General features: G+C 39.1%; 1 protein-coding gene across 1 annotated transcript in view; it reads right to left on the bottom strand.

Annotated features, from left to right (window-relative positions):
- Positions 1-9,062: 9,062 nt before the first annotated feature.
- Positions 9,063-26,940, bottom strand: part of LOC134657210 (cholesterol transporter ABCA5-like) — a 58,838-nt gene continuing 40,960 nt past the window's right edge. The window contains exons 10-37 of the mRNA XM_063512766.1: positions 26,702-26,852; positions 26,172-26,313; positions 25,559-25,789; positions 24,762-24,876; positions 24,368-24,517; positions 23,596-23,763; positions 23,302-23,377; positions 22,874-23,050; positions 21,695-21,867; positions 21,125-21,220; positions 20,610-20,766; positions 20,017-20,205; positions 19,427-19,589; positions 18,833-19,019; positions 18,344-18,460; positions 17,524-17,743; positions 16,893-16,980; positions 16,124-16,292; positions 15,523-15,672; positions 14,444-14,650; positions 13,740-13,900; positions 13,139-13,346; positions 12,576-12,667; positions 12,245-12,332; positions 11,827-11,905; positions 11,527-11,653; positions 10,243-10,406; positions 9,063-9,226 (exon numbers count right to left, since the gene is read on the bottom strand). Of these exons, the coding sequence (XP_063368836.1) occupies positions 9,108-9,226; positions 10,243-10,406; positions 11,527-11,653; positions 11,827-11,905; positions 12,245-12,332; positions 12,576-12,667; positions 13,139-13,346; positions 13,740-13,900; positions 14,444-14,650; positions 15,523-15,672; positions 16,124-16,292; positions 16,893-16,980; positions 17,524-17,743; positions 18,344-18,460; positions 18,833-19,019; positions 19,427-19,589; positions 20,017-20,205; positions 20,610-20,766; positions 21,125-21,220; positions 21,695-21,867; positions 22,874-23,050; positions 23,302-23,377; positions 23,596-23,763; positions 24,368-24,517; positions 24,762-24,876; positions 25,559-25,789; positions 26,172-26,313; positions 26,702-26,852 (4,164 nt within the window). The 3' untranslated portion in view covers positions 9,063-9,107. The remainder of the gene's footprint in view (positions 9,227-10,242; positions 10,407-11,526; positions 11,654-11,826; positions 11,906-12,244; positions 12,333-12,575; positions 12,668-13,138; positions 13,347-13,739; positions 13,901-14,443; positions 14,651-15,522; positions 15,673-16,123; positions 16,293-16,892; positions 16,981-17,523; positions 17,744-18,343; positions 18,461-18,832; positions 19,020-19,426; positions 19,590-20,016; positions 20,206-20,609; positions 20,767-21,124; positions 21,221-21,694; positions 21,868-22,873; positions 23,051-23,301; positions 23,378-23,595; positions 23,764-24,367; positions 24,518-24,761; positions 24,877-25,558; positions 25,790-26,171; positions 26,314-26,701; positions 26,853-26,940) is intronic.

Below are 26,940 nucleotides of genomic sequence, written 5' to 3' on the forward strand. Positions count from 1 at the left end.
AAACGAATCCTCAGCCTGCAAGTAGCTACTTCCGAACCTCGACAATAATGTACTATTCCATGTTATCATCACAACGGCAAACTGCTGCCGGTGTTTGTTGTGTACACATAATGCCATTCATAAAGATAACGGTTTCACGGTGAACAGTGGTGACTTGGTGAAGTAGCATTGAATCCAGATTAAACTGGCTGGACTGGAAACAATAGTACATTAACAAATGCGAAAAGTAGAAAATTTGCAACGAGTGGCGATAAATTGAAACACGACCGAAGGGAGTGTTTTAAATCGCCACGATATTATTCGTCAACTCCCTTTATGGAACTCCGCGTAATTAAGTAGTAAAAGATAAAAAACTCTAATCACTTAGGTTATTGTTAAGCAATATATATTGGTAGGTGTACCTAAACACATAAAATAAAAAGAACTTAGCGATATTAGAACCTCATCTCTCGAAATTGTTGATGTCATTTAAAAAATAAGTATGTACCTACCTACATTAGTTACTACATAGCACATTTGCGGAAGAATTCATATCATAACTCTATTGTCTGTGAACATATTCAGTTACTCATTTGTTTGTATAATCGTTGCATTCTACAAGAATGTGCGGTTTCTTATATAGCAGTATTTTAATCTTAAACTATCTCCGTACTGTGCGTTTCTCCAGAAACTTCCTGCCTTGCACAACTAAACTGTGGAATGAACTTATGACGACCGATGTGGCCTAGTGGGTACTGGATAGTGACTCTGCCTGTGAAGCCGACGGTCCTGGGGTTCGAATCCCGGGAAGGGCATTTCTTTGAGTGATGAGCACAGATATTTCTTCCTGTGTCTTGGGTGTTTTCTATGTATTTATGTATTTGTATATTATATATATCGTTGTCTGAGTACCTACTACACAAGCCTTCTTGAGCTTACTATGGGACTTTGTCAATCTGTGTAAGAATGTCCTATAATATTTATTTAATTGTCGCCCGCAGTATTTCCGGACCGACATGACCTTTAGACCTACAAGATAAGAGCATACTCACTTCTTTAAAAACTTTGAAAGAAGGGAACTCCTCATTGAGCTGTATAAAGATGAAATCTAAATTTTTAATGTATTGTTCTGAAGACCTAATCAATATAATTAAAAACATAATTATATAATATATAATTTCTCACGGTTCCAAATATAATACTTGCGTGCAGTTGAGTGATTAGAATTTATAAAACATTAGTACCTATCTACTTGGTTGACCTAATATTTCTTTGGTAAAGTAAGTCTTAATTAGTCTAACGTAACGAGATAAAGAGTAATTAAAGTATTAAGAAAGAAGGTGAAACTTCGAACCGTGTAATTTTGAAAAGAAACCGGGCAAGTACGAGTCGCATTCGTGCACGAAGGGTTCCGTCTCTCACCACTGTCACCAGGCTGTATCTCATGAACCGTGATAGCTAGACAGTTGAAATTTTCACAGATAATGTATTTCTGTTGCCGACAAATACTAAAAACAGAATAAAATAAATATTTAAGTGGGGCTCCCATACGTGATTTTTATGCCGTTTTTTTTTGCGTAATGGTATAGAACCGTTCGTGCGCGAGTCCGACTCGCACTTGGTCGATTTTTTGTTTTTATATTAGTAAAAGTATCTTTGTAGCTGTTTGTTTGCCTTGTTGCTTATATTTTCCTGTGTTATTTATATTATATAGGTATTATAATTACCTAGGTGTTGAATTAAAACGAGATATACGTGTCGGTTGTTTTATTCTGTACTAAATTAATTGACTAAAATTCACAAACCAAACTTAACCAAGCGCACATTTGTACAAACTGCATTTTGCTTTCATACATGCGATGGGACATTAACAGCATTTTGCAATTGAAATATCTTTCTCGAATATACTTTATAAGATACCTTATTTACTCAAACTAAATCTAGGCTCCCTCGATCATTAATATACCTAGTATTTTTATGTCCTTCCATAAGAAGAGGCAGGAATTTAAAAGGAATCAAAAAATACGGAACGGAATATATGTCCTTCGCGCGGGTTTTTACCTTTTATCTCAATTACTGTGAAAATATATTTCATTAAAGTTACAAAAAAAGACAAAAACTATTTTTTTATACCTACAAAGTTGCTGTCAATGTCCTGTGTCGTATTATGAAGTAAGAAATGTGTAATTAATTTATATCTGGACCGAGTGATTTTCTCATTTTATTTAATAGGTACCGTAACAAATTTTAGACATCATTTGTGGCTTTCCATAAATAAGGGTCCTTATGCACATGGAGTATTGGGAACTGTTTAGGCATGGAACGCCAAATTTTTGTTTAAATTTAGCGAAAATTTACGTCCAGCTACAAATTTAAACACTTCACTGACATTCTGTAATAGTAAAAAGTGATAACAAATCAATATTATAAAGACAATTGGAATTTGTATATGGGATAATAAAAGTAAATCCCTTTTAGGTATCCCGTTTCAGTAAAAAATGTGTAGGCACTACTATCTTTTAGGCATTCGCGCGACATGTTTAAGAGAGCCTAGGTCTCCATTTTCAATCACTGATAGTGCTGAGGACCGGTCCATATAATAAAACGTGACTTTAAAAATTACTAATTTTAGAGTAAAATTTATAATCTCTAAGATTGAGGAGTGAAGAACAAGTCGGGTGCCACTATGTTGCATAATATGAATAGATTTAGACCAAGACAAGTCTGCAACGATTTTGATAAGGAACCACGCACTCCACGCAGTGCAAGTGTTATTTATACGTCATAATTTCATAGAAGTTTGACGTATAAAATAACACTTGCACTGCGTGTGCTATCAAAATCGTTGCAGACTTGTCTTGATCTAATTCTACTTAGTTTGGTCAACTGACTTAAAATATTACTAATTAACCCCATGACACACCCCAATTGTCTTTAAAAATTGCTCCCGTACACGTTGCGACCATGTCGAATGCAAAGCCCAATTTCACTTCGACGATCTAGAGTCTATACCAAAATGTCACAATGCGCAATGCAAAAAGTCGTTCTTCATTTTTATTATGAATTTATCAGATTTCGACGCGAATTACCTAAATGCTGTTTTTAGCTAGGTAAAGTCGCCATCAGATATATCGGAGAACAATAGAGGCGTGTTCATATATTTGTGAGCGCCTTGGCCCCTCCGATATAATATAACAGTAGAGTCAGACCGAGAAAAGTCTGCAGCGATTTTGATAGCCCACGCAGTGCAAGTATCATTTTAAATGTCAAACTTCTATGAATTTATGACGTGTAAATAACACTTGCACTGCGTGGGCTATCAAAATCGCTGCAGACTTTTTTTGGTCTAACTCTAAATACTCTCGGTCTTTTTTGCAAGAGCACTGAAAATCTATCTTAGCCTAACTAGATCGTCGGTAAAAAAATATCAACAGAGTGAAACAAGCATAAAAACCTTAGCTATCTTGTCAAGCACTTTATATACTTATCAACTATAACGTTCTTACATTTCCATTTTTCAGAAAATTATTAAATCAACAGAAAAGCCATTTCACATATCTCATATCGTCTTACTCCTTGTATTAAATCTTCATAATTGGCTTTTCTGAAGAGTTTTCATTTAAATGAATTCTTGGATCCAAGTCTCTGAGACCAAAGTTGTAGGTATGCTTTAAATTGTTTAGTTTAGGTACATTAGACTAAATTACATATATAAAGTTTTTTTAACTCAGACATATTTTGCTAAGTTATTTGTCTAAATTATTAAAAAAAAATTGAACTTGATTATTCATTCATACTTATTGTTTTTCAAAAATATATTCGCGAAGTGTTATTGTTTAACGTCGTAACTAACATGAAGTCGATTATTTAATTGTTTCATTTCTTCAGAAATTACTAATATTTTCATAAAATTTCAGTATATTATGAAACAATTTGTTCTTTAAACACTTATCTGAGCCTTTCTTTTATTTTTAGCCATTTTTATATATTGTGACTTTTTTTGCCACTTTTATGTTTCTAGTCAGGATCGCGAGCCCTTTTCATCCTTAATAGGAGAAGAAAAAATGGCAAAATATAAAAGAAACACTTATCTACTGGAGCCCCCCTATCACATACATAATAAAGATGTATGTATGGAGCTTATGATATCTTTATTTTCTAGCCTTACCACTCCTGAAACAGTATATTTTTCTATTTATAAGTATAGAAATTACCGCCAATGTTTCATTATTGAAAGTGATAAATATGGGAAAATGTGACGATGTGTGACAGGGTAAAAACCCCGAGATTTTATACTCTGGCAAACAGACTTTGTCAGTAAAAAAAGACGCTCAAATAATAAGTTAAAACGATCTGATCCAATGTTTTGATATCAAAGTATCACACCTCATTACATTTCCCATATTTGGCGCCTAATCTGAGGCGAATTATTTTCGACTATGGCAACATTAAGCACAGGTAAAGCCCCCTCCAGACTATGTGCGTGAAAGAGTCGATTTCGCTGTCTGCGAGAATCGACTCCACACTCGCGTTCGCGGCTTCGCGCCGCGATTCGCGCACGAGTGTGGAGGGGGCATAAGTGAAAAATAAAAATTACGCTAGCAAGGATCCCCTCGCTCAAAGCACTTGCAGGTGTTTTGGTGTCCGATTCTTACGGAGTGTTTTTCAACCCTTGACCAAATTTTGCGTAGAAGCCGTTCAAGATAACTTTGCACCGCTTTAATAAGAACAATGTCAGGTAGTGTCATTAAAACGTCATAAATTCATAGTAATTGTTGGCTAAAAGGACTCGTATCCGGGCCATAATTGTTTTCAATAGTAATTTAAATTGTATTTTTTTCTTATTTACTCGTAATGCATGTTAATTATAAGATATTTTGAAAAGATGTGTCCCGCTGAGTTTGTTGCCGGTCGCATATTGGGATATCCTCCTCTAATTTAGGGGGGATTTAAATTTTCTCGACGCAGAGGTGTAGAGTTGGAGCCGGTGTAGCTTTATTTGACGTTTTGCACGTTTGACTTGTTGTTTTGCACAAACCATGCAGAGTTAGGTTAGTCTGACTATTTAGTAAACTTTAATTTACTATGGGCCCAATTTAAAAAAAACGCGAAAAATAATTTGCCTCACATACAAAACCTCGATATATCTGACTAGTCAAATCTTTGATAAAGTCAATTATGTTTTCGCGATTTTTGTGTTGTTCCATAGTAAAAAAATTCTCAGTATGTCATGACAAAATAAGGGTTTAAGGGTCAAAAAACAACCTGTATATAGTATATATTCCATACTTAATTTACATCCCAGTCATTCCTTTATATCCTTGGAATAGTTTTATGTATTAACGTACCTATGGATTATACGACAATTTCAACATTAGAAATGATATCTGTGTTAACACAAATTCGAGAAATAATTTAGTTTCAAAAGAAACACATAGTTTTCGACAAGTTAATCTACCTATATCGCAGCATGCCAAGATTAGGTATGTTTTTGTAATTATAAAAAAAAAATTAATTTACGTAATTTCCGAAATACGCGAACTTGTAAAAACTATGTATTCCTTAGAGACTTATCGGAATTATGTACATAAGCTATATACAAAATTCCTGACTAGCAAACATTGTACTGGTGGACATTATTTCTACTACATGTAAATTTAGCGCCAAAATATACAAACAACAAGTTGTTCATACAGGTTATAACTAAAATAATGGTAATCAGTTTAAGGGCATAATCGGTAGGTAGGTATCGTGTTCTGATAAGGAATAGTACATTATTGTCGAGGTTCGGAAGTAGCTACTTGCAGGCTGAGGATTCGTTTTAAACGGACGACCTTGGGAGTCCGTTTAATTGAATCCGAAGCCAGCAAGTAGCCTTCCAGCCGAGTCATATATAGTGCTTTTCTCAAAAATGGTGCAAGAAATAGAAATATTTTACAGAACTTACAGAAGCAACGTTCTAATTTTCACAGAAAAAAATACAACCATTAAAAAAATTTGTTTGCCGCCTTTAAAAAAAAAGAAGTGTATTTTTCTGCTGAAAATACGCCAACCTATTTGAGACACCTAAATAGTCGCGGTACCAACATTAAGCCTGTAACAGACTATCGCACCGCACCGCGACCTTGGAGCGTCGCACCCATAAGTGAGAGCGAGAAAGAGATATCTGTTTCACCCATAAGTGAGAGGGAGAAAGAGATATCTGTTTCTCGCTCTCACTTATGGGTGCGACGCTCCAAGGTCGCGGTGCGGTACGATAGTCTGTTATAGGCTTTATAATAATAAGTGCTGATCATCTGTTTGGCTGTTTAAGGGACCTATGCCTTCATTTGAGATGGCCATTTAAAGTTTTAAAAAGTTTGGAACTCGTTAAATAATGGAATTTGTATGCGACATTGCAGTCCCGAAATCGAGACTGCAATGTTTTTAACTTTTTAATTTTTTGAATGACCATAAACTACGCACTTCGCGACCTATTTTTTAACCGGCAACGTCGACTTTGCCGTCCATTTTTGAGAAATAGTACATTATTGCAGAGGCCGGGAAAGGGCAATTCGTGGATGAGTTTCGATTTTGTCGGACGACGCGAAGCGGAGTCCGACAAAGAAGACGAATCCACGAATTGCTATTCCTGCCGAGGCATATATAGTGCTTTTCTCCAAACATGCGAGGAAATAAGGTAAAATAATAATTATATAAGCATCAAGCATGACTCAAATCAAACCTTCACATCAAAAATGTCAAAAACAATTTCCCTCTAAAATTAATTTTTAAAAGTTAAGGGCACAAAGTTATTCTGCCATTCAGTACCATTCAATATTCGTTCATTCAATATAATTGTGCAATATAGTTGGTCAAACCAATTTGTCAGTCAGTAAGAACCAGGAAAACTATACCCATCCTTTTCTTTTGGGTACTAGTACTAGTGTAAGACAAAGATAGTATGATTCTCTCTGTCTATGTTTGAAATGAGAAAGTCCTTTGACAAACTATATAAACTTTATGTACACGGATGAGATCCTTAAAAAAATATAAAAATAATCTTTGATTTTATAAGCAGTATTCGCACGGTCATACACGAGCACAACGGTCTTGTAAGAACGAGACAAGTAAGGTCGTTTATCTTACTATCTCACTCTATCCTATAGCTTGAAATGATAGCTGATCGGGTCGTGTAGACGCGGCTCGCGGCTTTAATAATTGGCTGTTTGCGTTTTTTATTTTTAAAAAGTAAAAAACACTACAGCAATAAGTTATTACTGTAGTGTTTTTTCATTCCCGTCCGCTAGAACAGGACAGCGTTAGTTTGATTTTTTTTTATTAGAGTTTGACAATAACGTAGAACTTCCTGTACTATTTTTGCTACAATAAGGTGAACATTTCCGAGCATATTGGAGAAAAAAAATATTTCACGCGAAAAACGGGTTGCCTTTGTATGGAGGGCTAGCCGACTTGGACGACCTGCCCCATAGATAAAAAATATTTTTGCACAAAATTTTTTTTGCCTTATCTGGATTTTGGACACTACCGATTGTGTCATGAAACGCAACATTATATTTTGTACATCCTGTATATGTTTGGGACTGACGAAAGTGGTCATAGGCACTATTAGACCGTATGTTATGTACTGGTGATATATTTTTATACGTATTTACATAAACTACACTATATCTGTTGTATGTGACTTAGTACGACCTAGACTATATTGTAAGTACGAGACTTAGAAAAAAGTATGTACCTATTACCCCTTATTAGAAAAGCAGATTATCTATAACATTTAAATTGGTAATAACTTTTCTAAAAGTCACATAAAACAAACATAATGCAACAAGTCTACTTTTTAATGTATAAAACTTGCTACTAAAAGTATTAAATTATAAAAAAATCACAAGTCACTTCGACCTAGATATTACTAACACGACTAGATACAATATTCTCTCATCAAATGGAAACACTTACAAAAAGCCTAAAAAAAAACAAATAGAATAACATACAAAAAATATTTGAAGCATTTTTTTAATAGTTACAGTCCTCCAAAAGCTCAAATACATGGACTCAACTTATTATATCTACCTTTTAAAGCGTAAATAAAACTGTCATTTATGTCACCTATTTTGAATATTTATAAAAAAACTACTAAAAACGACTAAATGAACCTTACGAATACTTTCACGGATAATATCACATAAATATTACGATTTCCTTAAGGATAGTCAGCCACAAACAGCTTACAAATAAAATAAAGCTTTAACATCGCTCACCATCGCTCTTAGAATAATATTTTACCCATATTTTAACACCAACCGATTTAAACAACTGGCAACACTAATTAAAAATAAACAAATTGTATTCAATCTTTGGGCCATTTCCAAAAAGCGACAAATTAAAAGAAACAAAGCGCGAATTGTTGAATGCCTATTTTTTTATTAAGCGCCTTTTTAGTGATGATAGAAATTTGGCCCGACTACTAATATTGATATTGATCAAAGATTTTAATTAAATGATCATAATATTAATAATGGGACTACTAGGATGGTTACTTCAATAATTGTTTGACGACTTTTGTTTATTTTTCCCCGTTGTACTGACATTGACAGGCCAATCCTGTAAATTAATATAATTTTCATTTAATGTGTGTTTCGTCGCTGGTGCCCTGATTCTATTGATGAGACCAGAAAAGATTTTTAACGGACTGAATATAAAAACGTCCGTATTTGATACACTCGTAAAACAAGGACTTTCCCTCTTTGATATGTCTTGCCAGACAACAAAAAAATTCTCCATAAAAAAATTTGCAGGAAGATTTAGCTTATTCATTCAACAAATGATACAAAACCAGAATTTAATCATCATAACTTTTTATATCAACGGTATTTCATTCGCCGAATGACCGATAAACTTTTATTGGTTTACCTACATATTTGAAAAAAAAATATGTTGCCTGTGTGCAAAACCTATAAGCCAATGTTAAAATCGCACCCATAAGTGAGAGCGAGAAAGAGATATCTTTTTCCCGCTCTCACTTATGTGTGCGGTGCACCAAGGTCGCGATGCGGTGCGATAGTGTGTTACAACTCTTAAGGAGACTTTAAGTCAGTGTTGCCAGCTGCGTTTTGGAATAACTAGCCCTAATCCGCCTTTTGCTCTGAGTCTCTGTCGTGGCTCTCCGACTGCGCGAACTTGAGGAATACCTGCTCGAGCGTCGTTTGACTGAAGCTGTACTCTACGATGTTCAGTTTTTCTTTCGCTGAGAAAAAATCGTGGTTAGTATTGTCAGATACATTTACCATTCTAAAAAAAACCGGCAATGTGCGAGTCGGACTCGCGTTCCAAGGGTTCCGTACATTAAGTCCGACTCACGCTCGACTGCACATTTCTAATTGTTTTTCCTGTCATCTATGGGTAAAGAACTATTTTAGTGTACTTATTTTCAAAATTCTAGAGCTAGTAGTTTCGGAGATAAGGGGGGGGGGGGGGAATGGTCGAACGGACAGACAGACAGACAGACGCACGAGTGATCCTATAAGGGTTCCGTTTTTTTCCTTTTGAGCTACGGAACCCTGAAAATGATTTTAACTATTTATATTTAATTTGTGAGAAGGCTGCAATGGCGCCCGACGTGGTGTAAACTTTTATTACAATCTGCACTCAAGCTTCAATCATTTTCGGGCTTAGGGAGGCAGGAGGATGTGCAACGCATCACGCGAGAGGGTGTTAGGACTCCTTAGGTGTTAGGGCGCATTTAGACGGCGCGTGAGCTCGCATGCGGTTTAGTTAAATTGCGGACCATTGAGGTTACAACAATTCAGCCGACCGATCAAATAACGCAATGTAATGAAACTCGCATACGATTTCTCGCACCGTCTAAATGAGCCCTTAGAAGCAATCGGAGCTCGCTTACAATTCATTAAAGTTAGTTCACACACTTAAGAATTACGGCCCACGTTGGGCGCCATTAATGAATTTACGAAATTACACTTGGGCGCCAATATTTATTTTATTATGTAAATATCCAATCAGAATTACTAAATTACGGGTACAGATATGCAATGATTAAATATTAATCATTGCATATCTGTACCCGTACCATGAGTCACTGACAGTATCAAAATTGACATATACGCTAACGTCTACGTAATTTACTTAATATGCGAGTACGAGTGAGATGCATAGAAAGTAAGTTACGTTCTCGATAGCGTTTAAATCAATGCCAAACTGGTGGGAGCCACACTGTAGTTGAAAGTACAAGGTTACTTGGTTTACCTTCTTCAATTTGTTGGAAGCAGCGAGCTAAACTAGAGACCGAAGATTGCGGTACGGAGAACACGAGACGGTCCGCGAAGTTTTCCTCCAGAACTGCTGCGGGAAACAGCTGGTTGACGAGAGACACGCAGGCTTCTGCGCTCACACCGCCTGAGGATTCCATCCTGAGAAACAACAGATCCTGTGAAATCGAAGGACTCATACTCTTATTTAGGGTTGTGTAATAAGGTTAAAGGAGTGCAGGGTGTGGAATAGAAAGGGCAGTCTGATAGACCGGCCCTGGTAGAACGCGTAATCGTGCTCCAAAGTTTTCATGAAATTTTCATCTCTAGGTGTGATTTCATGAATGTATTTTGCGCCAACGAGTTGTTTTCAGTTATATCATATACATATTTTCTGAGAATAACATACCTGAGCAAAATTCACAATAAGCTAAACAAGAAGTAGATACATAAACACAGTAGGTACCGCTTTATTTATTACGTCGGTACAATTAACTATTTTTTCTCAAAAATGGACGGCAAAGTCGACGTTGCCGGTTAAAAAATAGGTCGCGAAGTGCGTAGTTTATGGTCATTCAAAAAATTAAAAAGTTAGAAACATTGCAGTCACGATTTCGGGACTGCAATGTTGCATACAAATTCCATTATTTAACGAGTTCCAAACTTTTTAAAACTTTAAATGGCCATATCAAATGAAGGCATAGGTCCCTTAAACAGCCAAACAGATGATCAGCACTTATTATTATAAAGCCTATAACAGACTATCGCACATCGCACCGCACCGCGACCTTGGAGCGTCGCATCCATAAGTGAGAGCGAGAAACAGATATCTCTTTCTCGCTCTCGCTTTGGGTGCGATGCTCCAAGGTCGCGGTGCGGTGCGATAGTCTGTTACAGGCTTAATGTTGGTACCGCGACTATTTAGGTGTCTCAAATAGGTTGGCGTATTTTCAGCAGAAAAATACACTTCTTTTTTTTTTAAAGGCGGCAAGCAAATCATTTTAATGGTTGTACTTTTTTCTGTGAAAATTTGAACGTTGCTTCTGTAAAATATTTCTATTTCTTGCACCATTTTTGAGAAAAGCACTATATATGACTCGGCTGGAAGGCTACTTGCTGACTTCGGATTCAATTAAACGGACTCCCAAGGTCGTCCGTTTAAAACGAATCCTCAGTCTGCAAGTAGCTACTTCCGAACCTCGACAATAATGTACTATTTCTTTAAAACGTCACAAATACGCAATGTGACTTCTACTGACTTTCTCGATGATAAAACAATTACCTTTGGTGTGTCTGGTGTCGCATTGGCGTGCCAGCCACCAATGGCGTGTGTATGCTGACGTCCACGGTTTCCGCTTCCGCCTCCGCTTCCCCTCCCTCCGGGCACATCGACCCCGTGCGCGAGTTACCTGCAAATAGACCAAATCATAATTTAACTACTACATTAAGCCATTCAGGAAAAGTTTTTAGAGTTAGACAAGTCTGCAACGATTTTGATAGCACACGCGGTGATAGTGAGGTCCAAAAGAAAACTTACATAAAATATATCTGGTTGACGATAAATAGATTGAAGATTAATTACCTTCATCGGCTTCTCCTAATGACGGAGAATTCTCTGTCGACCTCAGCGGTGAAGGCGACAACGACTCTGACTCTAGCACCTGCAATAACATTACGTATCGTATTAATATGGATTATACTTGACTAGCATACCGGGTGTGGCAAAAAATTAAACTGTAAGCTGTATTTGTTCAGCGACTTTAAAAATGACTTGTGTTTCGATTATTAATACACTTTAAAGTTTATTCTAAGACGTAATGTATTGCGAATTTTGTGTTGTAAGGTTATTTGATTTTATACTTTTCTCCTGAGTCTGTTCCTCGAAGATTTCGGGATCATAGCCTTAGTTTTGAGTTTGAATTCCAGAAACTTTGCGGGAAGGCGTTTTGATAGTCGTCACAAATAGGACTTGTTGTCTAGCCAAAATTCTGAATTAATACCGGTTTCTGATACGGCTGTCCAATCTTCATTTCTAACGTGTAACCAGCCCCATACAAATTCTTCAGATGTTGCGTTGAACCGATACACCTAAAAATTAAAAAAGTTGCAGAAAATCGGTCAAGGTAAGCAGTTTATTTACATTTACATAATATGACATGACATCAAAATTATAATATCTTATTGGTGTCGTCGCCCGTTCGTCTGTTCGTCTCACTCGCGCCAATACATGTACGGACAAGTACAAGCGAAATGCACGCGCGACTGACATCATTTAAATTTAATTTTGATATAGCAGTTTATTTGTATATATCAAGACGAGGTATATCTTACCTAAGGCCACCTTTAACCATAATCCCAACTCTAGAACATAAAGCATCAGCCTCTTCCATGGAATGTGTTGTGAGAATAGCACCCTTTTTACCCTGGGAACAAACAGCTAGTTATAAACAGACCAGGGTTCACCTTCAGGGTTACAATGTTAATGATAGGTAGGTAGTTAGGTACTTCTAATCGCCTATTCTTATACATTTTTGATTCTAAATGCGAAGTTTACATGAACTGTAAAGTGAGCCTCTTGTGTATCGTCGCCAAGAGTCAAAGTCAAGTTTAAGTTCCTGACTTAGATCACAAGGTAGAAGACCCTCGATACGCATAAGAAAACGTGCGTAACTATAGTGTAGCGAGCAGCATGCACTATCTTTTTGCTTTTGCTAATAGGGCAGTCTCAAAATGCCAGAGACTATCAAATGCGCACAGTCTTTATCTTCCCAAAAAGGCAGGTTCATCATTTTCAGAGTAGGTACCTATTTTAAACCCTGAGTTAAAGAGATCTTCTAGTTTTCAACTAGAAGTCAAGATCGTCAGATTTAAGACCTTACTGTCGGATTTCTCACCTGGAAGCTGGCCAGGATGGTGTTCCAGAGGAACCGCTTGGACCTAGGGTCCATGCCCGTGCTAGGTTCGTCCAGCAGGACCACTCTCGGCCCCCCAACCATAGCCAACGCGAACGAGAGCTTCCGCCGCGTGCCGCCCGAGCATTCTTCGGCATTTTTGTTTGCGTGCTCCATTATTTGCAGACCGTTTAGGTATGCGTCTACTATCCTGAAAGGAAAGGTGTCGAATTGGTTATACATATGTTATATCCGATATGGCAAGTGTTATAAAGTCATACTCTAGTATTTAACAGAATACTTATTGAAGTGTGTTATTCGCTTTACAACAACTAAAGTAAGAAATTTGTGAAAGATTAAAAAAAGAAAACAAAATTAGGGTTGCAACGACCAAATCTAACGCCCGGCTAAACTGTTGTACTGTTTTCGTATCTTAAGTAGATTTTAATGACAGAGATAACATAAATCGCTTAAGACTTAACCAGAAAAATCTTGAAAGCTTCTTCAAATAAATAGTACATTTAGAGATTAGGAGACGAACGGAGGGAGTCAACTGTCATGTTGCCGACAATATCAGAGCTCCTGAAAGATCTAGTATACTTACTTGGGTATGTCAGACTTGCTGACGCCTCTAATGGCCGCGTAGCACTCGATATGCTCGCGTATGGTGACGTTTTTCCACAGAGCGTCGTGCTGCGGACAGTAGCCGAGCACCTGGAAGGCGGACGCTGCGTTGTCGCAGACGCTCTGGCCGCCCAGCATGACCTGCAATCAGAACAGATTTGTTTAAATTGGCTGTATAAAATTGAGGAGCAAATGTTTTCATCAGGATCAGACAGGGTTGATGTGTGTTCAGGCAAATTTATCGGGACTACGGGAATAGCTCACGATTGGCGCGACAGTATCTCGCCGCAAGATAGACTACCCGTCCCTCTTTAATTAATACAGTTAGAAAAAGAGGGATAGTTTATGTGTATGTATATGTATCTTATTTTATTTTTATTTGTGTTATACTGTTTTGTATTGTGTTTTCTGTGCTAAAATTCTTATATTGAATATGAAACACCTACTGACATGACATAAATTTATTAATTTCCGCTACCTAAAGGTTGTCTGGAAGAGATCGCTTTTTAGCGATAAGACCGCCTGTTGTTTAACCTCTTCTTCCTGTATTATTTGTATTGTTTTCTGTAATGAGGTGTGCAATAAAGAGTATTTGTATTGTATTGTATAGTTTATCTTATTGCGGCCTGATTGTGTCGCGCATATCACGTGCTAGCCCGGCTGATATGCCTAGTTGTCACTTACGGAGCCGCAGGTCGGTCTCGTCTCGGCGGTGATGATCTTCATGGTGGTGGTCTTCCCGGCGCCGTTGTGCCCCAGCAGCCCGAACACCTCCCCGCCCTCCACGGCGAGGCTGAGGCGCGCCACGCCGGCCTTGCGCGCCGGCCCCGAGCTCGCGCCGCAGCACGCCGCCTCGCCCGTGCCGCGGACTTTGAACTCCTTACGGAGATTCTGGAATAAAAACAATTGATCTGGTTTTTTTGACGACCGGTCTGGCCTAGTGGGTAGTGACCCTGCCTGTGAAGCCGCGGTCCTGGGTTCAAATCCCAGTAAGGGCATTTATTTGTGTTATGAGCACAGATATTTGTTCCTGAGTCATGGTTGTTTTCTATGTATGTAAGTATTTGTATATATTATATCTATCGTTGTCTGAGTACACACAACACAAGCCTTCTTGAGCTTACTGTGGGGCTTAGTCAATTTGTGTAAAAATGTCCTATGATATTTATTTATTTATTTATTATTTATTTATTTTTTTTCATTAACCTATATAGCTGGTCAAGCAAATCTTGTCGTAAAAAAGGCGCGAAATTCATATTTTCTATGGGACGAAATCCTTTCGCGCCTACATTTTTCAAATTTGCCGCCTTAATCTAATGACAAGATCTGCTTGACCAAGTATAGAACACGACACCCTTCGGCCGGAAGTCCACGCTCACGATAGTTTCCAGCAACGGCCGCATGCAGCATTTACACCAAGAACAAGCCGAAACGTATGTAGTAATCGCAGCTGGAGCTGCCTGCCAAGGTGACAATCGCTATCGCCTCGCCATCGAATCGCTTTGTGTCTCTCTATCACTCTTCCATATTAGTGCGACAGTAACAGTTGCGTATCGATCGCTACAGAGCCTAAGCGATTGGCACGTTGACTACGCGGCCAAGAATCAGCTCGAAGCGAATCCTTTTTAACCGACGAAAAAAACGGAGGAGGTTCTCAAGTCCACGCGTATAATATATATATATATATTTTTAATGTATGACCACGCATAACTTTTTATTAATTATTAGGAATTTCATATTGATATGTGCTTCGTGTTACTTACATGCACTACTAGAGCAGGCGCCGCCTTGCCCTTGTTTTGCAAGATGGCGGCGACCCGACGCCGCTCCCGCCTCACGTCTTCATCTTCCCCCGCTTCGCCCCCCGCTTCTATTTCAGGGTCGGGGGGCTCTTGGGGCTCACTGGCTCGTTTCTGTAATAAACGTTATTTATTTTAGGTTAAAGTTTTTTTAACTACATATATACGTATATTAACTTCATGCAATAGTGCATATCTCAAAAACTTAAAGAAAAGCGGTTCAAGAGATTAATGTGGTTCTTAAGAGCCAATGCGAAAATAGCGAAAGTAACTGCCTGTTACCTCTTCACGCTTAAACTGCTGAACCGATTTAGACAACGTTTGGCAAGGAGATAGTTGAGTCCTGGGAAATGACATAGGATACTTTTCATCCCTTAACGGGATGAAAAGGGGTGAGGAATTTACTTTAATTGTGGGATATGGATGTACTTATTTTGCGCAAACGTCGTCGCATTCAGAAGCTAGTACCTAAAGTAATATTTAGTCATATTACATTGATTAGAAAATTAATCTGTTATAAATTCGACAGACTTTACTACGGTTTCTTTTTACTCCTCCTTCTTACTTTGCAGAGCCGTCCGCCAGATTTAAGTCGGTCAGCTGCCAAGAGTGCAGCCCCGCAGACGGGCACGTGGAACACCATGGCCACGATCAGCACCCATATCTCCGCTGTGAAGTAGCTCCATAGTGCTGGCGTCGTGCAGAGGCCGCGTAAGTTGCATGTCACGTACACCCTGGAAAATAGACAATGTTACACAAATCGGCCAACAGTAAGCTTTATGACGCTTGTAAGTAAGTAATTATATTTTATCAGCCAGGATCTTTTTGGAATGCGGCGAAGAAAGTACGCCGCTTTTGCAGCGGGTTGTAAGTGAAAATGAGATTTGACTCTGGCGGCCTAGTCAAGGTGACATTCGCTATCGCTTCGCCATCGGATCGCTTTGCGTCTCTCTATCACTCTTCCATATTAGTGCGACAGTGACAGTTGCGTTTCGATCGCTACGGAGCGTAAGCGATTGGCACGTTGGCTACGCGGCCTGATCTGGGGTCTGGGGTTCATCATTTTCACTAGAACGGTACCTAATAAGATTTTAACACCTAACAAATCACGTATATTCAGCAGTGAGCGGATACAAGCTGGATAGATAGAAACAGTTAATGAAAAAGATTGTTTGAAAGAACATTCTAATTGAAGTAGAGTCTGTTCGGAAAGAGAAGAGTCGTGGAATGTATTGGGCCCCATACATTCCACGACTCTTCTCTTTCCGCACAGACTCTAATTATGTTCAATAACTGTAATAACAATACCTAATGAACAGATCAGTTTGTGTTACCTATCAACGTAGTAGATGATGGCGTATGGTATGTACAAGACGTTCAGGAAGCTGAATATTAAGTGCAGCCAGAACGCCACGTCGTTGCCTGAAACAATATATGAAAAATGTATTTCACAATGAAAACAATTTAATTTAATATTAAAGGTGTCGGTTCTCCATAACGGTTAAACATAAACTACAAACTTGAGCTCGATTCAGATATAATAACTTGTTACGGTATTAATATCATTTTGATGCGACTCATAATCGGCATAATTTGAAAACTTTAAGTCTTAAAAATATACATCCAAAGACAATATTGTAGAGAATTTAATGGAGAATCAACTTCTCCTGGATATTTTTATTGTAGCATTGACAGTTTTCATTAATATTTATAAAAGCTAAAAATGTGGATATAAAAGTGAGGGCAGGGCAAAAAGGAAATTCTCGGCGTGTTTCTACTTATATTTATTCTAATTCTAATTAAGTAATAATTTAATACTGACCCCTAGTGGCCGCATTAGGCCAGCGTGTTTAATTTTTTTTTAATATCAAAATATTGATATGTCCTTAAAAACTTTTTGAAAATATGAAAATATGGTAAAGACTTCCTATTAGGTAATCCTGTATCAGAAAATGTTGTACTAACCTCTAGTGAACTTTTCAACAACAGCAACTAGCACGAAAGGCACGACGCCGACCCATGTAGTGATGTTCGGCATGATGCTCTGCGCGGAGTCCATCTTGTCGAACACGTACGAGAGACACGTGTTGAACAAGATGGCCGACGGCGCGTACAGAGCGAGCAGGAAGGACAGCATCGTGATGGCCGAGCCGTTGGTTAAGCTTGGGATGTCGTTGAGGATCACCTGGAACAGAGGTCACCAATTAGTTTCTTCAGGGGTCCGCTTCTTAAAATAATTATATTTGTGAGTTCCTGTAATTGGCTCTATATATCTATTTAAGATTCCATTGTCATTTAGTTAGCTGTTGGATCTCCTTACGTAAATAAATAAAATGACCATCGCGGTCCGTTTCTCCTTGAGTTTATTAAATGAGCAAAAAAATAAAATAGGTCGGCGGTCCCCACCGTTCTCGGGCGACGCGAAGTTCTTTGAGTGCCTAATAAATTGTAGTTAATATCTGTATCTAATAAATACACACTCTGACATGACCTGACTCAAATTTAAAATCAGGATTACAATTGGGTCAATCAACAGTTTCTTGTTGTTATTCTGTCCCATCAGCGAGGAGACAATAGTAGCATAGATTGTTAGAAGAACTGCTGTACCATGTTCTACTAACATGCTCAGTAGATGTCCCATTATGGAGAGGTCTTATAACTACCCTAAAATGCAAGTTTGGTTCATTTAAATACGAAAAACCTAGAATTTTAAGAGTGACTCAGAAGACCGTAACCATAGCAACGTGTGACAAGAAAAAGTTGATTAACCCAATTATGAACTTACCAAGAGCAGGACGCCAATGCTCGTAACAATCATAATGAAGATCAGGATGGTAAAATATGTTAGGAAGTACATGCTCATCGACAGCCCGTTCACGCGTAGTTGATTTTTTGCTTTTATCTGAAAATGGAAATAAAAGCTAGATAGTAGGCTGGCTCATTTAAAGCTTTCTTTGTGTCTAAAATGAAAAATACTATTTGTTTGATTTAAAAATTATAGTATGACTATATTTTTATTATACAGTAAAAACAGCAATATTATTTATAGGTATATATTTCATTTATTTTATACATTATCACACATTAGTTATATTACACATCAATTGCTTAATTTAGCAAGAAGCATTTTGAGAGTGATATTTGACGCTCCTTTCTGACTTTGCATTGCTTAAATGAAGGGACAGAAAAATGGGACAAATTTCCCACATATACATTGGATCCTTACAAAAAACAGACCATTAATAAAAAACTACCTCTAGCCTACTCAACCCACCTCTCTGTCATACACGATGTCCACCGCCAGCGTCACAGGAACCAACGCGAATATCATGCCCATAAAGATGGCGCAGACCAAATTGCCCAGGTTGAATTCCTCCGGTTGTTCTGTCTGTTGGAACGGGTGAGCGAACACTTCGATTGGCCTGAAGTTTTCTGGCTGTCCCGATGTGTGCATTAGGATTCTGGAATGAACAAGCTTGTTAATGTGTCTTGACACAGGAGTGCTGGACTCGAAAAACCGCATAGCTCAGGCGAGAAAACTACGCTGAAGTAGGACTGAGGCGGTCGAGTTTGCCGCATTTATTGTGATAAGCGGGCTTGTTCTAGTCAAAAGGTGGGCGAGGATTGCAGGTAAAGGAAATAGAGTATCGATTTAGTCATCTTTCTTAACAAATATCCGGAATAATCCGATTAAGTCCGGATTCTTGGAGTCCAAAGGGATAGGACTTTGACCAGTAGTTTAGGACTTTAATGATACTTTCTAACAGTCCGTCTGAACCAAATCTGCACTAAATTTGAACTGACAAAGACATACACTTGAAAAGTAGGGGCATTTTGGGTTTAGAATATATGTGATCTTTTAACTCACCTAAATATACTATTGTCGAGCAGATTAATAATGATTGGCAGGCCGTGTGTCAGGGTGGTGTTGTAGTAGGCCATTATTTTCCCGTACGGAATCACGCTGTCCCGCACGCTGAAGGCTCCGATGTTCTCCATTTTAAGCAGGCTAGAGAAGTTACCATCGTAGCCTGGAAATACAATATTTGGAAAATTTTAACAATTATTTCAAGCAGTGATTTTAGATGATATGGGTTAAATGTGAGCTATGTATTTAAAAGTTACACCTTACGGTTTTGCAGTTCGACCCACAGACGCTGTTTGGCTGCTGTCATTTTCAGATATCTCCAAAATTACGAATCAGTATCCCGGTTTAATAAAATCCCACTAGGTGGCATTACAATCCGTACATCTATCTAGATATCAATATAAGCTGTGTTACTGAATGAGTGAGCTAAATCTTAGGATCTGTCGTCGCATTCCATCAAGTGAGACTAGGGTCAATCCCTGATCAATCAATAATAAAACAACATACTACGGTTCAACACATCATTATAAATAGATGGCGCCAAGATCATAACAATCAATCACCAATATACGAATCAAAGTATTATTTACCTCCAATCGGCGAAACTCCTAAAACTTCTAGCGAACTCCTCAAATCAAGGAGGTCTCTGGTGTTGTTCTGCTCGCTGAACAACGCAATTGGAGTCTTATTTTGGTACGCATAAGGATCCAATTTTAGCGGCTGCATCCTGAAGAATACTATCTGTTTCGATTTAATGTAGAGACCGAGAGCGCACGATACTGCAAAAAGAAACTTCAGTCTTTTAAAGTTCTTACCACAGGAAGTACTTAAAATTACTTTTATTTTATAAGTTCTGTCATAGACTTATCTGTCTAAACCAGGGGTCTCCAAACTTCTGTGGATTGGAACGCTGTCGGCGGGCCAGATTGGAACGCTTCGCGGGCCGGGGTTTGGAGAGCCCTGGTCTAAACTGTCTAAAGACAATTTCTGATACAATTTTTAAAGATTCTTAGGTTAAACAGACGGGATGAGCGGTCTATAGGATATGGCATCAGCCGTTGAAACCGAAGACTCCGAAGAGGCTGGTTTAAATCCAGCCTCAGCCACCTTCTAGAACCTTGTCATTCTTCTTAGTATATTTATGACATAAATGTTATATAGTCAATGCATAAGAAGCACTTACTAATAGGCATGAAGATCATGACGTAAAGCTTGTACGGATCACGTATCATCCGTACTGTTCGGATGTACACTAATGCGCAGAAAGTCCGCCAGCAAGAGGGGTTGGTCTTCACCACGTCGCCGAGGGTGTCCACTGAGATCGGGGCTTCAGGAATCACCTGATGCAAAATATAACGTTTGATTACACAATTTAAAAATTACTGGTTAACAAATAAAGAATCAACTTCACAAAACAGTCTAAAATAACTGAAACTTTCCGAGAGAAATTTTTTAAAGACATGTTACCTACTATAAAAACACTAACAACTATGGTACCTATATTTAATATATTCAGAGAGTTCCCGCGATTTCTCCAGAATCCCATGATCAGTTTTTAAAAACGTAATGACAGTGAGACCACATGTAAGATTTTTAAAACAATATACAATTTTCCAAATTATCTAGCCATCTTTAACAAATTGAGAACTTCAATCTAATACTCGTAAAGGAATGTAATTTAATCCTACTTTAGATTACCTTGACATGTTCCACGCCATGTGTGGTTGAGTGCAACGCATGCGACGCAGGTGCTGGTAGTGACGTCGCCTTCTGGTTGTCCTTGTCGTTCAGCTCCTGAAACATGCATTTCTGTCAATTTGTGTATTTGTTCATGTATTGCCTCTAGGGTTTGGCTGGTCCATCAGGTTTTCATCGCCATATGCCAACGCTGCCAGCTAAATGGAAACTTGACGAACCCGAGAAATTCGGACAATAGCTTCCGGGGCTTGGTGATATAGGAGTCACGGCGTCAGCTAAAGATGCTAGTTCAAATCTAGCCTTGACCACCGAAGGATATAGAAACACCTCATCCAGTGTCGTTATCCACCAATCCGCTGGGTGGACACTGTAAAGAAGGCCTGCCAGGGATCTAAACAGGCGCCTTTATCAGCAAGGCGGAAAATCGTGAAGATTGGAGAGCCTGGGTGCATAAAATAACGACCTCATGTGGCCGCGACCCTCAGTCATGAATAATCGAGGAAGAAGTGTCTTTATATCGGCTAATGGAGATTTTTGTTATTCCTTTAGTACCTCAGTCATGGCAGTTACCTGATAGCTCAAAGTCTTGCTCTGCAAAGACAAACTCCTGGACAGCGCGCGAGCTCTGACCAGCTTCACTGACGACACTCCTTCCACCGCCTCAATCTCTTCGGCGTTCTCTCCTTCCAAGCTTAGAAACACCTCTTCTAGAGTTGTCATGGAGACGCCGTAACTTGTTATGCCTGGAATAGTTGAAGAGGGATTTAACGTATGGGATAAATTAATTTTTACAAGGCATTTTTTCATATAAGGCACATTCTGAATATAAAAAGCTGTCCGATGGGAAATGAGTTCTGTATATCGAATTTTTACCGGTTTTAGAGGGTGGGTTATTGGCAGATCCGATACTGTAACAGTTTTGAATGATTCACTTCACGGTTAGTTTCACTATAGACTTATATCGACCGGGATATGAACCGTGATTAGTTGATTACCTACCTTTTGTATTGTTCACGGTTCATATCCCGGTCGATATAAGTCATATAAGTCTAGATCCGTTACTGGTCAAAATTCAACGCAGTAGTTTCAGTCACATTATTAAATAACCACAACTTGTAGACTAATGGTACTCCATATATCTGGCGCGACTTCAAGTATGGACTCGCGCCCGAGAACGCAACTCATGATGCTAAACCGCCAGATGGAATTACAATTATTATAAAAAACCGGCCAAGTGCGAGTCGGACTCGCGCACGGAGGGTTCCGCACCATCAACAAAAAATAGAGCAAAACAAGCAAAAAAACGGTCACCATCCAAGTACTGACCCCGCCCGACGTTGCTTAACTTCGGTCAAAAATCACGTTTGTTGTATGGGAGCCCCACTTAAATCTTTATTTTATTCTGTTTTTAGTATTTGTTGTTATAGCGGCAACAGAAATACATCATCTGTGAAAATTTCAACTGTCTAACTATCACGGTTCGTGAGATACAGCCTGGTGACAGACGGACGGACGGACGGACGGACGGACGGACGGACGGACGGACGTACAGCGGAGTCTTAGTAATAGGGTCCCGTTTTTACCCTTTGGGTACGGAACCCTAATAAATGTGCCCCGAGCAGAGAAGGCCGTGTCTGCGAGCCATCTCTGCTCGGGCACGTGTCCACGGACCAATCACATTACGCCACTAGCTGGCGTTGTATAGCATAGTTCCATAATGCGCCACTAGATGGCATTGCATACACTTACCTAATCTATTTGTCTTTTCCCGGATCTCCTGCTCGATAGCGAGGAACAGAGGTGGGAACAGATGAACAGCATAATGGGGAAGGATGTAGGACAGCTCTCGACCGTGTCTTCGTGCCTTTTCGGCTCGAGGCACGTGTCCGCGGACCAGCCGCGTTATTTGGTGCTCACGACACGCTCCTAGATAACAAGAGTTTTGTTTAAGGTCGTAGGTTCAGGTTGTTTTCTCTGTTTCACTGAGCGTAAGCGTGAGCGAGATGGATGTGCGTGCTCGAAACCCCAAATATCATGTTTTTGAATTTGAATTTGATGTAAGTTTAAAAAAAGAAATAGTCATTGCTGAGTTGCCTCAAAAATAAAATTGCGCATTTTTAGAAGCTATTTTTTTTTTAGCTCTTGCAAAACTAGTTACAAATTTACATATTACTTACCATCTAATACTAGTGTAAGGTGGTATCCAATACCGAATTTATTCTTTAGGAATAATGATGTGCCAGCACATCTCACCTGCAAACAATTAAATTGTATGTCATTAAGTATATTAAAACATTTTTAATTAGAGCATTTCTTATTCAAATTATCACAAATATCCACATAACGATTATATTAGGAAATACTTATTTGGCAGAAGATTTATGTCAGACATTGTCCCATGAATGTTATAATTTTGTGCGATGTCGTCGCTTTTAGTCCTCCCACCGAGTATTTTACACATAACCACTCACCCTGCCTTTACTAATGACCGCCTTCCGATCCCCCAGTATGTCCGCCTCGTCCATAAAGTGTGTGGTCAAGAGGAGAACCTTCCCCTTTTTGGCCCGCTGCAGTATCCGCCATGTTTGTCTGCGAGACACAGGGTCCACGCCTGCCGTTGGTTCATCCAGGATTATTATCTGAGAATTATAATCATCATATTGCTATGATAAAATAGGAAATCGCTTTTGGCTTAACCCTAAAAGCATCATGGTTGTATGCTTAGAAAACTAGAGTAGCAAACACAAAATGGGATTCAGACCGTATAACGATCTCGAGAAGATACTTGTCCATTATTTCCTACTACATGGAGAGCGTTTTTAAAAGAGCATGTCTTTTGTTGGAATGATCTTTCTACCTTTCCTCAGCTCCAGGAGTTAAAAACAAACCTGACGGCCTAGTCAAGGTGACGATAGCTTGCGATTCGCCATCGAATCGCTTTGCGTCTCCCTATCACTCTTCCGTATTAGTGCGACAGTGACAGTTGCGTTTCGATTCGAGCGTAAGCGATTTGCACGTTAACTACGCGGCCTGATACGCAGTTATCTAAAATAGCCTTTATCTGAAACATGCTTTAATGAAAATATACCTCTACCTATTAGCAATTTTTTTAATTAAGGGGAGATATCCCGGAACTATGTCTCGTATCTCGGATGCTCTGAATTTACTTGACGTAGCCCCGTAAAGCAAGAGATGGTATACTAGATGGGAAAAAGTAGCTGAACATGTAAAGTGTTGGATTACCTTCGGATCCCCTATGCAAGCTATAGCAATGCTGAGTTTCCTCTTCTGTCCCCCAGAGAGATGTTTGGAGAACACGCTGGCCTGGTCTGAGAGACCTACGTCACTCATCGCTTTACTAATCTCTTCTTTATGACGCTTGCTCGGTATCCCCTGGTAGAAGAAATTATTGAAATAAGATTACAACTAACTAATACTACATTGATCAGCTTGCCGAGGCTACTTAGATGTTTTTCATGACAGTTACGACCAGCACAAGCACGTAATTACAATTTAAATGAACTTCTTTTTGTTTGTCAAGTTTTGTCCTACAAATGTAAAACTAGGGTAGACTGTTCACTAATCGGGGGTCTCTAGGAATGTAGGAATTTCAATTCATGGTATTTTAATAACTCACTTTAACGGCAGCGAAGAATTGAAGATGTTCCCGTACAGTCAGCAGATCAAACAGGACGTCCTGCTGCGGACACACGCCGATCATCTGCCGGATCTCGTGCATGTCGTTGGGGTCCCTGAAAACGCCATGCTTGCTAAGCTTGCTAATATTTAAAATAAAACACCAGTGCTCGAAAAAACGCCAAATTTATTTTCTAAAAATCTTTGTCTAATTTGTATTTTTTCAAAAAAAAGCCAACCTAAAAAGGGTGTGTGTGGGCATCATGTAGGTATCTATAGATACCGCTTGATGCTTTGCCGATACTCTAGGTATTGTGCGGTTCTTTCTGTGATTGAACACGAGGGCTATATAACATGTATTACAATCCAAATAGGTACATTCGCAGCCGAGGTCAGGTAAACAGGGTAGATCTCCTAGCCCCATTGTCTTCCTAAAACTACTGTTCTGTTCATTTGCTGTTGGTCTGTCCTTCGTAACTGTACATTCAAAGACAGTCTGATAAATACAGGGTCATTTCTGGACCGTTAGCCATTATTGTGCGAGGTGATTAGGTAGGCTATACGTATACTGAACAACTTTTTCTATGGGACCAACCCCGAAATCCCAAAAAAAATTGGCCTTCCCATAGAAAACGTCGACATCCACTCGACCAAAATGTATGAAACGGCCAAAAAAATTTTTGCGATTTCGGAGTTGGTCCCATAGAAAAAGTTGTTCAGTATAGCCTACCTAATCACCTTGCACAATATGGCTAAAGGTCCAAAAATGACCCTGTATACCAACAGTTTAACACTTACCTAACATCCAACCCATAAACATACGCCGTCCCAGCCGTGGGAGCAGTCAACCCGGTCAAGATATTAAACAGCGTAGATTTCCCCGCGCCATTATGCCCCAGCACCGCCGTGATCTGCCCCTCGTAGATGCTCAGCTCTATGTTGTCGATGGCCTTGATCTCTGGTCTGCGGCAGTGACGGAAGGACTTCTGGAGGCCGACGATGCGGATGGCTTCCTTGTCCTGGAGTTCTCTGTTGAAAAAAGTAGTTTTTAAGTTGGAATAGAACTAAAATGTCTGCTTCACAGATATTCCAATAATATTTGGATGATTTAAATGATAGAAACGACTGGATTTCATAAAGTCTTATCTGGAATCACGGTTGATATCGTCAGAGATGGCAGGATGAGCGTATCTCACCTATGACAAGATAGCTGAAGATTGGGATACGTGGAGGTAGAAAAATCAGAGTTTGTCCAGCTTTCTAATGAAGAAATTTAAATTATGACCTGGAAAGTTGGCTTATAAGGATGAAAAGTAGAAGAAGAAGAAGAGGCGGGAGTGGTGAGATAGGCAAAGGGTTTTTACAATTTCAGGAATCGTATGTGGACGAAGTCACGGGCGAAGTCACTTACCTAGGCACAGGCTCAATATCCTTATTATGTAGCGTATCGCCGTTAGAGTGGAAGTGCACGGCCGACACTCGGCCGCGTCTACTGCCGACCCAGTAGGAGGGTAGCAGGCAAAACCAAGGTTTCTGCTTTATACCGTATTCACCTAGAAAAGAGACTTTTTTTTAGCATAGTCATAGTCATACATCGTTGCATCAAGGAGTACTTATTTTAGACGTAGAAGGTGCTGTAGGACGCCATGAGTGTCTTGTGGTGATTGGATTGTCAAATGTCATTGCTTGACAACCTATTTACTGCATATTGTAAGGGACCGCACAACCACAACGCCATCTACTTCGATTGTAAATACCTACCCAGTGACCGCTGTGTGTATATCCAAATAAGTGGAAAATGTACATACCTATAGACAATAATACATCATTTTCACAAGATGAATGTTACTCTATGCGAACGTGAATGGTGGGAATTAGCTAGCATCAGGATCTTGAGAGTGTAAAATTGGCTGTAAAAATAACTTAAAATAGTGGACTTACTGGGCATCACAGCATCAAGCCAATAAGCGATGAGGGCGTAGAGCACTGTGTCCACGGCCATCATGATGAGACTTCCGCCGAATGGTACACCAGGCCCGCTCCAGAGGCTGTCCCACGTCACGCCCTGTCCTTGCATATCTAGTACTAGCGCCTGGAACACACAGAAATAGATAAATAATTTATTTATTGTCAGAACACAGAAAGCTTATAACAGATGTTACAATATGCGTCTGATTTGC

This window comes from Cydia amplana, chromosome 19 (genome assembly GCF_948474715.1).
Source record: "Cydia amplana chromosome 19, ilCydAmpl1.1, whole genome shotgun sequence".
NCBI lineage: Eukaryota > Metazoa > Arthropoda > Insecta > Lepidoptera > Tortricidae > Cydia > Cydia amplana.